At 35.8% G+C, this 19,159-nt stretch overlaps 1 protein-coding gene across 1 annotated transcript; it reads right to left on the minus strand.

Annotated features, from left to right (window-relative positions):
• Window positions 1–1,403: 1,403 nt before the first annotated feature.
• slc30a7 (solute carrier family 30 member 7) lies at window positions 1,404–18,904 on the minus strand. Its single transcript, XM_016462241.1, has 11 exons — window positions 18,716–18,904; window positions 18,140–18,241; window positions 16,351–16,464; window positions 16,086–16,173; window positions 15,856–15,985; window positions 14,870–15,025; window positions 13,932–13,982; window positions 9,795–9,930; window positions 2,745–2,835; window positions 1,766–1,915; window positions 1,404–1,669 (listed from the first exon to the last, which is right to left on the minus strand). The coding sequence occupies exons 1-11, from the start codon at window positions 18,793–18,795 to the stop codon at window positions 1,622–1,624; spliced, it is 1,146 nt and encodes a 381-aa protein (XP_016317727.1). The 5' UTR covers window positions 18,796–18,904; the 3' UTR covers window positions 1,404–1,621.
• Between the last annotated feature and the right edge of the window lie 255 nt (window positions 18,905–19,159).

Genomic DNA, 19,159 nt, shown 5'->3' on the forward strand with positions numbered 1-19,159 from the left:
GGGCCCGCCCCTTAAAAACAGGTCGTTTTAGACAGGGTCAGAATGAGGGTTGAAAATAATTTTTTCCACATATTTACTTTTTTTTTTGTTCAAAAAACTTGGACATGTTAACATTATAAGTAAACCTCAAGGAACATATTAAAATAATAAAAAAATGTCATGACCCCTTTAAGATATTTGCATGTTTGCTTGTGCTATAAGTGTGGGCTTTGTCATATTTTTTGCAGAACACTTTTATATTTTCCACCTAGCATTATAACAACCAAGTAACAGGTTGAAACTAGTTCTGTGATAAAACACTCAAGACTATCCTGTGTGTTTCTCAAAGAAACGTGGTTTATTCTTACAAAGGAGAAGTGAAATTTCAGTGTTAAAAGTGTCTTTACCCTACCCATCTGTAAATAACCCTTACGAAAATTAACCATGGTTTTACCACAAATAAAACCAAAAAACCATGGCTACTATAGTTAAACTGTGGCAACCACAAATTAACCATGGTTTTGCTAAATGTCCTTTCTTGTAAATGTCCTGTCTTCAACCCATTCCAGAGCAGAATTGATTTCATTTTAATTTGGTTTAAGTACAGCTGAAAACACAAAGTAAAAGATGTATTTATATTGAGAAAATCACTGGAGGAAATCTTGGATCAATTTTAAACTGGTAAAGGTCTGTGTGTCTAGACAGGATCAGCCTTGATGAACTGTTTCCACCTATTGCTTTAAAGGAAATAAACAGTAATATGCTCTGACATTTTACTGCAAATATGTTGGACTTGCCTACTAATGCTTGTACCTTCTTGTGCATTCATGGAGAAATCATAGAGCTGTTTTATGATTTGCATTCAAGTCATTCATCAGACTTATGGATGAAAACAGCTGCGTCTGTGTCATTCTGTCTGTATGACAGATTTTAGGAACTTGTTCATACAAATTTTACACCATGCATAAACAGCAAAGCCAAATGCAAAGGAATATTTTAATTGTAGACAGAACTCAAGGTCATAAAGATCCAGTTTTCATCGCATTCATTTTGACCATCAAACATGATGGTCCAAGCGATTGTCCATGATCATTTTTAAAAAGGCACTTAAGAAATGCAGTCAAATATTTATGTTTACATAATGGCATTGGCGAAACAAATTCTGCACCTCTTTACAACTGAAAAGCAAAGCAGGTGATGTACAAAAAGTCAATGAATCACATACTGCTATTTTTACAAATGTCCACTGAACTCCACATTCATACCACCGATAATTAAAATCTCATTCTGATGATGGGAAAGGGCAGCAATTATGAGGAAAATAAACAGTTTGTTGGGATCATAAAAAAATCAAAAGCAATGGGGAACTTCAAAAACAAAAAGTTCAAATGATCGAGAGGGTGCACTAATGTTGCAAGTTCTTGTTTCCCTCAAAAACATCACATTGTTGTAGCTGGTCAGTTGTTTTCTGGCAAGAGTGGAGTCAGACTGCTGGACTGCACCAGCTCCATCTTGATCCAAGATGGAAGTGGAGCAACAGAAACCCAAAAAGAGATGGGTTGAGGTGGAGAATTTCCCCACAGCAGCACAGAAGGCCTTTGGTCCCGGGACTCCCAAAGATCAGGAGAAGTGTGGTGGACTTCTACATGGCTGCCACATCAATCTGAACATACAGTTGCCTGACGCCAACCTGGGCACAGGGCAGAAAAGATCATATAATGGAAACTTTGAAACATCTCTCAAGTGAGATTAAGTTCTTACAGCTGTGTTTTCAAACAGTCCCCACCTGTGTGAAAATGTTGTGCGTTTGGCTGAGAATCCATCTAGAATCTGCATCAGGCGCCACGAGGAGTTTGAGTGTACCAATGTAGACGTCTGTGCAAAGGGTCCAGAAGTGAGGTTCTTGGAGGTTATAGACACCGTGAAGCTGCTGGACCTGCAGTGAACATTAGAAGTTAGCAAACGCAGCCCCAGTTTTTTGCAGAAGTTGAGAAGGTTCTGATGCTCAATAGGGTGCTTGGACTGTCATTGGCTATCTAGAACTGTTTCAGGCAAAAACCTGGAACCGCCATCTTGCAACGGGATGAAGATTGAGGTTCTGACTCTCAACAAAGGGTCAAGTTCCCATTCTTCAAATGTGGCTAAATGGTTAGCTAGTTACATTTCGGGACAATATGGGCCCTGTTTACACCTGGTATTAAAATGCCTTTTGGTCAATCGTCACAAGTGGACGAGGAAGAAGGCATTTTAATTTATCTCTTCTGTCTACTTTCGACCACTTCTGTCCGAGTTTCTTTTGAGGGGAGGGGAGGGGGGTTTCTTTAGTGGCTAAATGCGTTTGCATTTAGCCACTAAAGGCTAAATGCAAACGCGTTTGCTAAATGCAAACGAGTTTGCGAATGCGTTTTTCATCTACCTCTGGAAGTGGTCAATCGTATTGTGTTGAATCAAATCAAAATCGGATCGCACTGCATCGTAATAGACGTGAATCGTATCGCATGGCATCGGTAGCTACTTCATATGTATTTATAATGTATCGTATCGTTGGCTATGCATCGAGATGCGTATCACATCGGTCTCAGTTATGGAGATGCACATCCCTAGTGTTTAGCATTGTCCACTTGTGATCGGATTGATGAAAACACATCTTAATACCAGGTGTAAACAGTGCCTTGGCTACAATTCCAGTTGATATGCAAGGTTAACTCTGTCTGACCAAGTAGCCACCTTTCATAAATAGGATCCAGAAGATGGAAATGACTCACCCTCTGGTAGCATTCAGGAAGGGTATGGTCCAGAGAAGGAGGCGTCCGTTGCATCAAGATCCCAATGGACTCCCTGAGCAGAGGAACCACACTGTGGGAAAGAAGGAGGCGAGAAATAAGTTGCCGTTCTGTGAGACATGAGCTCAATGGAGCGCCAAGTACTAGGCAAACTCTGGCAACAGGAAGGGACGCCACACATAAAGACGTCATTGGATATGAATCAGTTAGTGACCTAACAGCTTGACACATCGTGTTATAAGCTGAGGAGAGGAAATTCTGTCATTATCATGACAAGCAATAACTCTTTTCATTCAGATTATTTCAGGGCATGCTCAATGTGGTCCAACATAAACTTGCCCATCTTATGGTTGGGGTGGAGTAACAGAGAGCTGTGCTGATATTATTCCAACAGCTGTAGTGCGTGTGAGCCAGCAAGCAACCCTGAGCACACCAGGATAGGCATCCAAACCCATTCATTCTACTGAAGAATCACTTGGCAGAAACGGTTGACCGGTTAAGAAAGGACTAGGACTATTTCTCTCCTAACCAGTCAGCCGTTTCTGCCCCATCAAAGCTAGGTCTTGGCTAGGCCAGCATCTTACAAAGTCATCAGTCCTCCTTGAAACATTCAAGGCCTGACCACTGCTCCATCTGGGAACCATTAGAGGGTTCCTTGGGTTGGACTTTTTTCCCGGTCCCTAATCTACTCTATCACCCCCATGTTCTCCTGAACTCCTCCCTGAAACCCCAGCCTCAGTTTGGGACACGCCAAATTGGAGAAGCTGATCGTTTTCTCATTTGGACGTTCATGAAACTGTGGCATAAAAGCCACATTTCACAACATTTGACCTTGCTAAACACTCCTTGGCACACTGTTGAAAAACTGCAACGTGTGCCTTCAAAATATTTTGCCCCAACTTTGTTTTGATAAAATGTAAAAAACTGCAATCATGTTACTCACAAGGCTTCGATTTCACAATAGTTGTGTCTTGACCCATGAGGTTTTGCAGACTTTCACTACCCTATATTGAGAGCATACACGAGTAATATCAATATAAGCACTATGCTCCAGACCAATCTACAGTGATACTGACTACTCAGCCCTCTTTGTGGTCAAGTAACATTAGTTGATGTGTTTAAAGTGCAACGCATGCAAGCATTTCTGTTCAATACCTCCCTCAAGATGACTGTGGTTTACCAAGCAATGTTTGCAAGCGAACAAGCTTGTAAGCTATACTAAAGCCATATAGGAACATGAAACTGGAGCCTGATTGGTCGGTCTCATCCCTTTTTGGATCTATTAGCTTTAGTACACCTGGAAAGTGAAATGTATCAAGTCTACTGGCAGACTGACAAAACAGATCCATTCTGAAAGTGCAGAAAAAGCCAGGTAAGTTTAAAAAGCAAGTGGTAATTCTGCAAAGTTATTGTCTGAATGCAATTGGATGTCTGAAATTTGGGCTGGTCAATATTTTTAACCTTTTTGCACAAACCTTTTTGCACAATTCTGTTGTGTGACATGCTACACTTAATTTAACACTATTTTAAGTGTAGCATGTCACACCACAGAACTTGTCAACTTTCTGAAGGTTTTTCTATAATTACCATATGTTTCCTTCAACATATACTGTGACAGGGCATCATAAAACTGGCCACTGTGCATTCCTCTCAGTAACCGGTGTGTTTGTCCATCTTTTGGACAATAAAATGAAAACAGGAAAGTACTGGATGAGGGTACCTCAGACCTCTGACATCATACTATTGTTGCACACCTTCCTGTTCAGTGAAACAGAGGCACTCTTACTCACCGTTCACTGGCGCTTGATGGCTAACCTGCCCCGAAAAATCTGTAATGCAGTTACACGAGTGACTCAGCTGGCTGAAATACAATTACGTGCGAGCATCAAGGTTAGGCTGGCCAGTGACATACACGAAATGTCACCACCCAGGTCAGGGTGACAATCAGGATAAAATATTTCTGCAAGGACGCTAGTAATCACCTAGGGACTCTTTTGGAAACCAGGAAAACATCTTGGAGTCACGCGGCATAAAGCAGTCACTCGTAAAAGCACACTTCTAAACCACATGGAAATGATTAGTTATCACGCCCAGACAACCTGAGTACCTAACTAGAGCACAGAAATATTTATGACACCAGAACCACCACAAGAATGAGGTGACTGTAGTGAGGTCTGCGTCTGAACAGCAGTGGGAATTAGAACAGGTACATTTAACTTGAGATTTATATGCAATAGGACCTAACAAACTTTTCCATTTCTAGGGCAAGCAGTTATTGGGATTCCACTACAAAAAAAACTTTCGATGCTTTCCTGCTAGGAACCAACTGCACTCAAGCTATGGCCATAACCACAGGATTGTATAGCTATTAGGCCTTGTGCATAAAACTTTTGCTTGGATTCAAAAGCTCATTTTTATAGTTTGAGAGTCTGCAAACGTTCAAACATCTTCTGAACAGCTCTACAAACAATCACTAATACTAAAACTTTCTTCCCACATAGCTGATGGTCACAAAAGGTCCAGTCTGAATGTAGAAGAACATTTGTGTAAAACTGAAATCTCATGAGACATGTCTGGGTTACATTTCACCTCAAAAATCAAAAGAATATAAAAAAAAAAAAATGAAGTTACATTATTTTTATAAAAAATTAAGCTAATTTTTCAACATAACTTGCGTAAACACAATAAAAATATGATATTCATTATTAAAAAAATTATATATATTTATTTATTTTAATTTTTTCCCCTCTTCTGATTTTAGGGTGAAATCACTTTTGAGAGATTCGGCATATAGACTTAAAAAGGAGACAAGCTTAAAAATTGAAAAGGCTTGGACATAAATGAGCTAGAACCTTGAAAACTACATTTCCAAAACCAGTTAATATGAAATTAAAATGAAATCAATTCAAGTAGCTCAAACAATAACCTGCAATTAGTGAAAATGGAGTGAAACCCGATGGAAATCGGAAATTCTCCAGACTGAATGATACAGCCCTCAGTTAACATCGATTACTTATATATACACAGAGCTGAGCGTTAAATAAATTGCATGTTGTATGTGTTATATGTTGCTATATGTGGCTCATTCCCCACCTGCACCAATAAGTCGTAAATTAGCATTCTAAAAAAGACATACATTAAGTAGCTAGCAGCCGGCACAGTGCTAAAGTGCATTATGTGCAAAAAATACAGTAGATCAAAGAATAACACAATAACATGCGACAAAAGCAGCTTTGGAGAGCCATTTAAACATTTGCACTGAGGCCTGACAAATGAATCCATCCACAAAGGCCCAGCTTAGTACGGCCAGAACAAATGCTAATTACTGTTAACGTTCTTTACGCACCCATTCCTTGGGCTTTAGGCTGGGACCCAAAGCGATTAGCGGTCTTAGGAAGACTTTGGTGGTGGGGGACTGCTGTAGGTCACAGCAGCAGGACTCCTCCACTCCCTCCAACTAATCACAGGGTACCGGGAGAGATCTAGCCGCTGCAGCCGTACCCAGATATCCCCCCTGAAGCAAGCCTACCACACCCAGAGCGGCCTTAGCTAAACGGTTGGCGTGCAACGGGGGGTCTTTTGCCGAGAGTCCCGTGCAAATGTGTCACGCCTCAGGTGCGGCTGATGAAGGAGAAGTCCATCATCCTAGCGAAAGGTCAAACATCCAAATGCGAGCAAGATGCACTATTGGGTCTATGGGTCTATTTTGTCAGTCTGCCAGTAGACTTGATACATTTCACTTTCCAGGTGTACTAAAGGTCAAACGTCCAAATGCGAGCAAGATGGCTGGATCAAAACAAGGCGCTCTCCTGAGAATATCAATCTCACAATGAGGGGTACATGGGAAAAATGCTGTCCAAACAAAGCAGAGTCCATCTTAACTATCAGACGAAGAACCACAGACATTCCACGCGGCCAATTATGGTCTATCTCTCTCAAGACTTGAACGATAAATGATTCTGCTGCGCCAGACGTACACAGGCATGAAGTCCAAATGCGTAAGAGAGTCTAGAGTTGCAGATGAACTCATGCTTTGGTCCACAGTACCATCTTTCACACTAGCATATCATGGGTTTAATAAATCTATATCCATAACAGCCGTGTTTCCCCAAACACATTAAGCCTAGTTCTTGAGAACACATCACTTTTCTTGGGCGATGTTTGGAATAGCATACTAGCATACTACTATTTATGCAGTATATAGTAGATATGCTGTACTTACTATGCAAATTTTTAACCCTTCAAGTACCCTTGACATAGTACATTTGGCAAAATCCCACAATTTTATCCCACAATGTACTGCATGGTACTGAGTGGAACACAAAATAAAATGTAAAAAAATCATACTATTTTAAGACATTTATAATGTTACAAAAGTTTATATTACAAAAGTGGTGTGCAGGTGCGCATGCGCGAGAAAAGAAAATGTACTGGGTAAATAAGTTTGCGCACCAACATGGTTGACCGCTGTTAATGCTCAATCACCGTTTTAGACCGACTAACTGTAATACTGTATAAGATTTCCATTAAAACTGAACACATTTCTACAGGGTTTCTGCAGACATGCACAAGTTAAATTTAAGACTTTTTAAGACCTTTTTAATACCATCTTATATCAAATTTAAGACCTAAACCTGGAATGGAAATACACATTTTATTACATACATATATGTAATATTTAATGGTAGGCTATGCACTGCCGGTTTCAGAGCAAAACGAAAAACGGTGACATTTCATATATTGACGCGCTTCACCGGCAGTGCATATACTTACTTTCTGGCAACCCGCCAAAATAAAAGCTTCTGATTTTAGGTTTGAATGTGTTAAAAATTCCTATAAAAAAAGAAAAAAGAAAGAAAAAAAATGACAGGACCAATAGCCTTGTGGGCAGCGCGCCAACATATAGCACCATTATGCTACGAGCATCCCGAGTTTGAATCCTGACTCGAGGACCTTTCCCAATCCCCCCCCTCCTCCCACTTCGCTTCCTGTCAGCTCTACACAGTCCTATCATAATAAAGGCTAAAAAGCCAAAAATACATCTAAAAAAAAAGAACATTTAAATATTAGCATTGTAATTTTTAAGTGTACTATAAAATTATGTTATTTTTATTTAATATTCATTATTTATTTAAAAATGTAATATTATAAAAATGTATTTATTATTTGGTTTATTATTTTACTTTTAAAAAAATAAATAAATGCAATAATTAATTAATTAAATTTTTTTTTATAGTTATATTTAATGGGTCACACTATGTCTAGTGTGAGCAGCAAACCAAATCTCCTATTGAGAACCAGACTGAAATACTTATGTGCATCCCTGATTATATATATTTTTTTTTAATTCAACTTTGCATCACAGGAATAAATTACATTTTAAAACAAAATAAAATAGAAAACAGTTATTTTAATTTGAAATAATATTTTGTAATATTACTGTATTTTTGATCATATAAAGTTTAAACGCAGGCTTGATGAGCATAAAAGACGTCTTTTTATAACATTTTAAAAACAGTGAACAGTAGTGTACACTGCACAATATGCTAGTATTCAATTCTGAAAAGTCAGAAATTTTGCCTAATTTAAAGTCTCAGAAAACCAATACATGTTTAGTCATAACAAAATCAGTCAATGTCAAAAGACAAAACATCTACAGATGGACCACAGGAACGAGAAGTCTTAAGCTTCACGAGATCTTTAACAAGCTCATTTCTGGTTTGCAACTGTTTTTAATTATCCGCTTTGGAATTTAATGGCTTTCCATACTAGTGTGATACCTTTGTACCTCCAGACAGCACCTGAATGATACTGAGACGCTGTCATGCAGGTGGCAATTAGGGCTGTGTATCACCAGCAAAGTCACGATACGATACATATCACGATACAGAGGCCACGATACGATACATACGATACATGACTGCACTGAACTTCACCTCAGCAGAATTTAGAAAAACAGCTGTTTATTAAACACTAATTACTATAGTGCCATTTCTTTTTAGAAACCTCGCACTTTTCTACTCAATTTTAAACGTTGTAAAATTTTAAACAAATTAAGCGTGGTCCACTGCTGCACACGTGCCACAACATCGATACAGGGCCAGCTGTATCGATACTCATATCGTCAAATCTCTGTGACGATACATCGTCGTATCGATATTTTGAACACAGCACTAGTGGCAATGTGGGAAAACGTCCACAATCTTAGCCCTACTCTTGATTCTCAGGATTTACCATTCGGCCACAGCATGGAAAACAGAAGAAGAGGGGAAAAAATGTCCAAAACGGGGTCTCGATGACATAAACCCCCCCTTTTTGAGAAACAAAGAGAAGGGAAAAATCCATCTTAAAAGATGCCTTTGTTGAAGTAACATTCACAGATCGCCACCACATTCCAGAGAGGGAGAAGAAAAGCCTCAAACACGGACAAGGGGGTGGGGGGGGTGGGGGGGTGAGGGGAAGGGACGAGATGAATATGCGGGAAAGGCTTTGCTCAAACTCGTGCATTTTGCAAAAAGAGGCCACGAACGGTGCCTCTTCACTGTAGCACAGTAACCACAAGTCATCTGCAATTTAAACATGGTGCAGTCCTGCTCAAATTTACACAGCCTTTACATACATTTACCAACATCACACACAAAATAAAGCATATTCATCACCATAAAAGCATCTGATGGCATTTTCAAGACTATGGGTAGGTTTGGTAGGTTTAAAAAGTGATGAAATACTATGCATTTTTCCTTCTTGACTGAAGTTGTTTGAAAAATGCCACATGAGAGAGTCAAATCCTGGGTTTTCTGGCTTCGCCACATGTTGAGAAAGTGCTCTGGTCTCCACCCTCGGAGCATGTATCCTGTAATTCACCCGGCTGGAGCGCCAACGGCTTCACATGGCTCTTGGTGAAGGGCACTGTGAAGTGGCTTTTGTATGATCTGTGTCAGGTGCTGTTGAGGGTTTCTGGGTGGGGTTTGAGGGTGGAGGACTGTCTTGAGTCGAGTCGAGAGAGGTCAGGGCTTATAATAGCGTACTCACCTCACTCCTATGAGAAGCGCGATGAGCATGGAGCAGATTGGGTCGGCGATCATCAGGTCGTATTTTTGCATTATGATGGCTGATATAATGACACCAACACTGCCCAACGTGTCCGCAACAATGTGGAGAAAAACTCCTGAAATTAAGAAAATGAGGGTTTAGATTTATTGTTCTAAAAAAAAATCTAAAAATAAAAATACACACTACTGTTCAAAAATGTTTGGGGTTGGATTTGTACGTTTTTTTTAAGTACGTATAAAATACAGTAATATATTTCTATTTGAATATATTTTAAACTATAATTTATTCCTGTGATGCAAAGCTGAATTTTCAGCATCATTACTCCAGTCGTCAGTGCCACATGATCCATTTTAATATGCTGATTTGGTCCTCAAGAAAAAGTTCTTATTAATAAATACTTTTTTTGTGAAAACTCATTTCACAACAGCATTTCTTTCAATTTATGTATATTGTTATATCTTTTATAATGTTACAAAACATTTGTCACTTCTGATCAATTTAATGCATCGTTGCTAAATACAAATATTAATTTCATTTTAAAAACAAATCTACTGACATTCAATTTTTGAGCAGTAGTGCATATAAATATAAAAATATATTCAATAATATTTAAAATGTTTTATTATATCTCAATATTTATATACGTAATATTAAAACTAATACATTATTTATGTACATACATTTAATTTACTTTAAAAGAACTATAAATTGTTATAAATATTTAGGTTTGTTTTAATATTAATTTTATGTATATCTATATTGAGCATATATATCTCAATATTAATATACACAAAAACATTCATATTTATAGAATGTTATATTATTTATTTTTTATATTTCAATTGAATTTTACCAAATATTTGTGTGGGCTTTTAGCTTAGCAACTTAACATCAAATCTACTGGAATCATTTGTGTTAAAAAAAAAAAAACATTTTAAGCAATTTGCATAAGTTAATGACTAGAGTTTTTCCAAATTGGTCACTTGTGAAGTACCGTTTTTCAACAGTTTCTGTAGGTAGTTTACAGCAAATTAGGCACTAAGGCTTAAAGGTCCTGGTTTCACATAAAAACCTCTAAGATTGAGTTAATATTGTGTCTGGGATGAGGATACAACATTTGCTAGCACTCATGTTTAAACATGACTACTGCGGACGGAACGAACCCGCTGTCTTGGATACCGTCTCTAGCGGTAACCCTCAAACTGATGAGGTCATTCCACAAACAGGTCATACGAGTGCATCCTCAAATGAATGGTCAACCTGCATGACTGTCCTGCCTGACTAGATGTCCAGAATATATCATACGCTACTATGTTAAAACCAACATGAGTGAGTCAGTCAACATTTCCTGAACTCAGAGGTCTGTACTGGAGAATAGCTGTGGACTGTGGTGTGACGGCACGCTATGAGACGGTCCACTAAGTCCTTTCCTTCCCTCAGAATGAGATGACATACTTGCGGTTACTTTCAGTTTTACAGAAAGCACGACCGCAGTAACAGAGCAAACTCCCTAATAAGTGAAGACCCTGTCCAAATGTGGTCAAAACAAATACTAGAAAAATAACAAGAATGTTGGAGCTCTTTGTGTCCTTAGAAACAGTGGCTGTGTTTAGAATAAAATTCTAATAGTGACACTAGCTTACTACTAAGAGTACTGATAGCTTACTATGCTGTACAAACTGCCTACAATCAAGACAAAACAACAATGTAAAGTGTATCAGCAAAATAATTAAATTCAAATATATATTTTTGCATAATAATAATTCTAATAATAATAATAAATTACAATATAAAATATTAAAATGATAACTATGAAAATATTTATATTTTATAAAAAATATCTTCCTTTCATTAATACTACTACTAATAATACTTATATTAGTAATCTAATTTTGTATCACCTTTCCACAAATAATTACTAATAAACCGCTTTTGTAAAATAATAATAATACAAAATTATATTAATATAATATTATAGAATATGGTATATATAATGATATTAAAATTATAAATATGACATTTATATTTGATTAAAAATATCCTCCTTTCATTAATACTACTACCAATAAGTATATTATTAATCTATTTTTGTATCATTTTCCACAAAGAATCTACTAATAATCTGTTTTTGTAAAACAACAATATTAATAATAATGATAAATGATTCTAAATTATTAAAATAATAGATATAAAAATTCATAAAATTCATTCCTTTCATTAATACTACTAATAATTATACTATTCATCTATTTTGTATCTGTTTTTGTAAAATAATAATAATAATGATTAGAAAATATGAAAATGATAAATATGAAAATGTTTTATTAAAAATATCTGCCTTTCATTAATATTACTATTAACAATAATTAAATTATTAATCTATTTTTGTATCTTTTCCAAAAATAATCTAATAATCTGTTTTTATAAAATAATAAATAATAACAATGATTATGATTATGATTAATGAAAATATTTATCGTTTGCAAAATAACAATATATGAATATTATTATTCTCATTTAATAATAACTAGTGCTGTCAATCGATTAATCGCGATTAATCACATCCAAAATAAAAGTTATTGTTTACATAATATGTGTGTGTGCTGTGTATATTTATTATGTATATATAAATACACACACATGCATGTATACATTTAAGAAAAATATGTTATGTTTATATATTAAATATATTTATATATAATATAAAACTATTTATATAAATATATAAATGTAAATACATGTAAATATTTTCAAAATATATACTGTATGTGTGTATTTATATATACATAATAAACATACACAGTACACACACATATATTATGTAAACAAAAACTTTTATTTAGGATGTGATTAATCGCGATTAATCGTTTGACAGCACTAATAAGAAACGTTCAAGGATTTTCGATGCTGATGACCGTTAAATGCGTAATCAGTCTTGTGAACAGGGTCCATTATGTTATGCGATTAATCGCGATTAATCATTTGACAGCACTAATAATAACAATAATAAAATATCCCATTATATTGTTTGTAAAATAGTATGTTTTTATAAAATAATATTAATCACTAATTTTATTAGTATTCCAATAATAGTAATTAAATAATAGCTATGATAATAGCTTTTTTTCAAAAAATTACTATTAATAATACAAAATATTTTCAAAATAATAATACAAAAATAAATAATAATAATAATGAGCAAAAATAACATCAATAAATAAAATGTTGTCTTATTATAATAATATTCCAGTATATTTTTTGTAAAATTATAATAAATTATCACTATTTTAATGAATGGCAATAGTAATTAAATAAAAATGTTTTTAATGTCTTAACCATTATATAAACACATTTTTAGACAAATTATGGATAATTTATCACACCACAAAAGGAAAGTCAAGTGCATTGCATTCTGGAATACAGCAGTCTGTGCAGTGCATTATATTGCATAGTGCCGTTTTGTCAAACAGAGTACATCTACCAAGTATTCTTTGTAAAAAAGTAAGCTTAATAAACAGCCAAAATAGACAGGAGGCTGGTAAAATCCACTTGCAATTCATCACGGGGAGTGCAGAAGAGGTCCCTCGGCTGGGATGGAGGCAGCGTAACCTTTTGCACTGTCACCTCCTCTCCTCTCCTCTCCTCCCCCTCTCTACATGGTCCTCCCTCAGTGCCCCGTTCTTTCTCCCTTGAGCAGGCCTCCCAAAGGATCCATTCTCTCTCTGTGTGTGCCAGGGTGAAGGGGACAAACTACTTTCTCTGCTCTGCTCTTTCCCACACAAGCTCGGACAAAGGGATTTAAAGCGGGTTGGGATGGTCAGAGGTGCCACTTGGTTGCACATAAAAGTCCATCATCCAGTCATATCTGAGCATTCATTTCAAGTGGTTAAATGAAGAAAATACTTCTGATATTTTTTTAGGAGTTATGATTATAGGACCTCATCTATTAAGAATTCATAATATTGTCCACCTACAAAAGAGGAAAAAGCTGTCTAGACCTGATAGATGTTATTGTAAATATTTTCATATCTGGTGCCTGTTCAAAAGCAAGGCAAATATTGCGACAAAGAGACTTCTAGCGCCATCTGGAGGAGAACAAACAGAAAACAGACATACCTCGTAATATCTGCTTGCTGGAGCCTTTTCCCAGTGTGTGCGAATGGTCATCTGAGGACACGGACAGATTAGAAATGAATCACGCTATACCAGACACCATTACGATCAAAACAGCTTCTGCAATTTTCACACATCATGAGGACCAAATAACACATCTGATGCATTATAATGGTACGGAGTAGTGTTGTCATGGTACCAAAATTTCAGTATTCGGTACCAATACCAGTGAAAATCCACGGTTCTCGGTACCAATTATAAATGCAGATTCATTCTCTGCCAGCAGGAGGCGCTTGTAGAGCGGGAGAGATCAGGTTTCCCCAGTAACGGCTGTAATCAAATAAGTGCTGCGCTCACAAACGTTGCTTTATCAGGCATTACAGGCAAGGTGAAATGACAATGACATCCATAATTTTTTGAAGACAGTCGGTTTCCTTCAGAAATACAGTGATATAAAAACACCCACACTGGGTTTCAGCTTTGACATGTGCAGTGCTCATGTTTATTCAATGAAGTCAAAGCCTTTTGGAAAATCTATTTGTGGCGGTGAGTTTTGATAATGTGGCGGGGCGCCCCAAATAAATCAATGTATGGGAAACACAAATATTTAAAATTAAAATGAAACTTGCCTGCTTTAACTCTTTCATTTGATCTGGGTGTCTTTAAAGTGTTTTGTTAGTTTGGTGTGTTTCCTCCTTTTGAGGTAGCCACGTCTCAGTGCTTTTATGAAGAGAGCGCATCTGCGCACCTTTCGGATAGCGCATCAAGAACTGGGTTGACCGGGTACTCGGTACCACCGGTACTTAAAAAAAACCTGGTACCGTAACATTTTCATTTTTTTAGTACCGACTTGGTACCGAAGTACCGGGTCTTTTGACAACACTAGTACGGAGTCATAACAGAAACTGCACTCAAAACAATAAGGTAGCTTGAGGTTTTACCATGGCAGTGAGGATCATCATGTGAATGTCCGTGTCCTCCGTGTGAATGCCCGTGATCGTCGTGTCCGTGTTTGGACTCGTGACTGTGGCCGTGGCCTCCATGACTGTGTCCATGTCCCACACTGCCATTAAATAGAGAATGACTGTGGCCATGACCTTAAAAATAAGAGGACATATCTATAAAGAAACTATGCACCTTATTTCAGTACAAAAATAATAATAATTACACACACTATTTTATATAAATGTTAATTAAATGTTCACAAATAAAAAAAATACATATTTTTGAATATATATATATATACACACACACAGATATATTCAGTTTAGTAATATCAAAAACAACGTATATACTCTTATGGTTTATGTTTTACATTAGGCCTGTCATATCGATTAATCGCGATTAATCGCATCCAAATTATAAAATATATATCTTAAATATATACATGTATGTGTATGCATGTATTTATATATACACATATAAATAGATACAGTACACATACATGTATTACGTAAATACAAACTTTTATTTTGGATGCGATTAATCGATTTGACAGCACTATTTTATATGCTAATAAAAATATATTTATATATATACATATATTCTAAGAATATATATTTATACGTATAGCATTTATAACACACAAATATTTTTTATAAGATTCCAAACATAAAATATTATGTTAGAAACATAAAAAATTATTCATATAAACATTTATATAAAACACAACAGCTTATTGATGTACATAGTTTATGTTTTATATATTAAAAAATACATTTATATATAAATACACTTTTTTTTTTATATACATTTATATTTTTAGATTTATATATCTTTACATTGAATTATATATACACTACTGATCACTACTGGGTATGCAAACAGCATTAAAAAAATCCCATAAACCAGAATATTATTGAAACTTGAGGGGGAATGTTTTTAATTAAAAACGTGATGGTGTGCTTATTCTATGTGAGATAATTACCTTCACCACCATGTGAATGTCCATGTCCTCCGTGTTGAAAAACGAATATTCCTACAAGATTCACCAGCAGCCCTGCTATAGACACCGGGAGCAAACGCTCATGGTGCACATCAGGGGGTTCCAGCGCCCTCTGGTGACAAGACGAGATGCCACCATTCAACAAAAATATATTAGTGCATTAGTATGTCATTTGGCAAGTAAATCAACTGTAATCTTCTTCTAGTACACACCTCTACTCCTTCTGAGAAGATAAAGAAGGCGGTAAAGATGAGGAAAAGGCCATTCACGAATCCTGCGAGCACTTCTGCTCTGACATACCTACAAAATAATCAAATGGACTTGCATAACAACCCAGTGATGAAAGCAAAGACATGCAGTTTCCTGTCAACACTACTCAGGCAGAAGTGAATGCATCATTTTTAGGAAACTTGTGTCATTGGTACTCTACCCACTAAAGCTCTTTTTAAAGTAAGTTCGACTGTAATGTTCTCTCACCCGTATGAGAAGAAGTCATTGGACCTCCACCGCGAAATGACCGATGCTGCAAGGCCTGCCAGGAGAGCGGTGCAATCAAAGAACATGTGAAAGGAATCGGATATCAACCCTAAACTGAGAATCAAACCAACACAAAAAGGGAAGTGTTGAATTATCACGAAACCTGAGAAACACATCCTCCCCCATATTGAGGTCAGAGTCACATTGTGTAGTCTTTTGTTAGACATTCACTTTTTCACTTAGAGACAAAAATAAAACCGTCCAAAAGGTTCATTCATGCTGACAGAGATTTGGTTGTCAAGTTAGTTTTGAATGGGTCAAACTATGCAAAATGAAATGAAATTAAATAAATAAATGAATATATAAATAAATACATTTTAAACATTTAATAATAAATCAAAAACAAGCATGTAATAACTCAATTACACTCTTACTAATACGTTTATATTTAATAGTGATTTAAACAGATAAATTGTATATAAAGCATTTTAATTTAATTAATAATTATTATAATTAGTAAAGTAAATTAATAATAAAAATAATCATCAGTTGGATTGTACAATTTGCATAATATTCAATTAATAATCAACTGCATAATATTACCATTGTTTAAATAATGTATTATAAACAACAACAAATGTAATAAAAAAATTAAAATGTACACTTATATTATTACTGATCCTATTATTGATTATAATAATAATAAAAATAATAATAAAAGCTTCACTGTCTGCACTCCTATTCATGGGATTGTGTCTTTTTTGCATAATATTATTAAATGAAAGATAGCGCATTAAATAAATTATTATAATAAACAACAACAACAATACCAAAAAATTGAGGGATTGTGCAATTTGCAAAGTATTATCAACTGCATAACATTATCATTGTTTTAAATAAATTATTATAAACACCAACACCAACAAAAATAAATAAATAAAAATGAAAATACCACTATATCATTACTACTGGTATTATTATTGATTTGTAATAATAATAATAATGATAATAATAAAACCTTCACTGTCTGCACTCCAATTCATGAGATTGTGTCAATTTTTAGCATAATATTATCAAATGAAAGATTGCACATTAAATAAATTATTATAATAAACAACAACAAAAGAAAATTGTGGGATTGTGTCATTTGCATAATGCTGAAATGCTCAATTCGGTTGTACCTCTAACTACAATGTCACCTAAAATCACATCAACTAAAAATACATAACTTCTGGTCACTCTGTCACTGCAAACTACTGTAAGTGTGTGCGACCTGATAATAAAAAATCAGATATACAGATATAAATCTTTTTATTAAGCCTAAACCAACAATGTTACACTCTCGGTTAACGTGTATGCACGATGTACGAATGGAAAGACATATAGTTGTTAATATACAATGGCATACAAATGGTTAACGTCACTTCCTTTTAGGGATTTTCCCCACAGAGTTATATATAAAATATTCCAGCTGTTTCTCAAAACCAAGCAAGATCTGCTATCTAAAATGCATTTTCAGGCATCAGATGTGTATTTGAACGTTCAAACACACCTGAAACATATTGTCTAGATAGGCACCTCAATAGGTTTCGAGACACATCCTCCTGTATTTGCTGAACTTTGATCAGCTGTCAATCTCATTTCAAGGACGACTTTGATAACAGCTCATGGGAGAAACCCCAATCCAAACATTGCAAACAGAAGCTAGGGCCCCAAAACAAAAGCACACTAGCTCATCCCACATTTAGACCTACGTGGCATATTCTTGTGTTTGGCCCCCTACTGTTACCTGTTACTCCATATGCCATACAGCAGCTCCACGAACGCGAAGGACAGGTTCAAACACAGGAAGAAAAACAGATTGCGAGAGGTTTTATCAGCAAGAATTGATCTGGGGAAGGACACAAAGACAAAAGAAGAAAGTGGTTTCAGACCGATTCATTTATAAAGTGGCCTGACCAGACAGGCTGGCTATACTAGGAACCCACAGCTAAGCAAATACACTACTGTAGTTTATTGAAATAAAATGGTTTAGAAAAAATGACATGTGTTCCAAATAATCTCTTGATAGCAGCATTTTGTTGCGGAATATGTTTTATCACATTTTATGAAGTAAAAACGTGTCAAACGTTACTTCGTCCTGCTAACATCTGTCCGGCTGAAAAATTAGCTGAAGCGGCCTGCTTCTTTGTTGTAACTGTTAAATTAATTTTTTAGCACATAATAGTTGCGTTAAAAAAAAAAAGAAAAGTTTAAATGATATTTAAAAGTCTCGCGAGCTAACTAGCATGCTAACTGCCTTAGCCACACAGCCGACAGCTGTGAGTGAAACTCAATGAAATATTTAGCATTTTGCTGTCTTTACCTGAACCAGCCTGATATCTTGGCGAACAGGTTGAATTTGGCAGGTTTGTACTCATCGTCTTTGATTGATAGCGGGAGCATTTTTCCGCCAAGCGTCTCCGGTAACGTTAGCCGTTAAGCGGCACTGCGGCTTCACGAGCGTCTGGACGCGAGACAGCGAAGAGTCGTTACGTCGCGTGCGTCGTGTCACTGACACGGACCCAGTGTAGGATTAAACAAAACCAACAGAAACCTCATTCATTCATCCGTGGTAGAATTATTCATACATTTTATTTTATTTAGAAGTGAATCATTAATTCATGCACTCATTCATCCATTCATTCTTTTTTTTTTCGTTCATTCATGCTAGGTTCAATTTATGACCGAAATATCTTTCTTATAGTCTAATAATATAATTAATTATTCCTTCATGACATTTTCACACACACACTTGCAAATTAATTTA

This window comes from Sinocyclocheilus anshuiensis, unplaced genomic scaffold, assembly GCF_001515605.1.
Source record: "Sinocyclocheilus anshuiensis isolate Anshui unplaced genomic scaffold, SAMN03320099.WGS_v1.1 scaffold560, whole genome shotgun sequence".
NCBI lineage: Eukaryota > Metazoa > Chordata > Actinopteri > Cypriniformes > Cyprinidae > Sinocyclocheilus > Sinocyclocheilus anshuiensis.

Bases quoted from the DNA above. Each gene is read 5' to 3' on its own strand.
- slc30a7 (XM_016462241.1), bottom strand. From the start codon at position 18,795: ATGCTCCCGCTATCAATCAAAGACGATGAGTACAAACCTGCCAAATTC. The intron at 9,931-13,931 runs GTATGTCTGTTT...TCTTAATTTCAG, and splicing joins CAGCAAGCAGATATTACGAG to GAGTTTTTCTCCACATTGTT. The intron at 1,670-1,765 runs GTGGGGACTGTT...CCCTGTGCCCAG, and splicing joins CGCACAACATTTTCACACAG to GTTGGCGTCAGGCAACTGTA.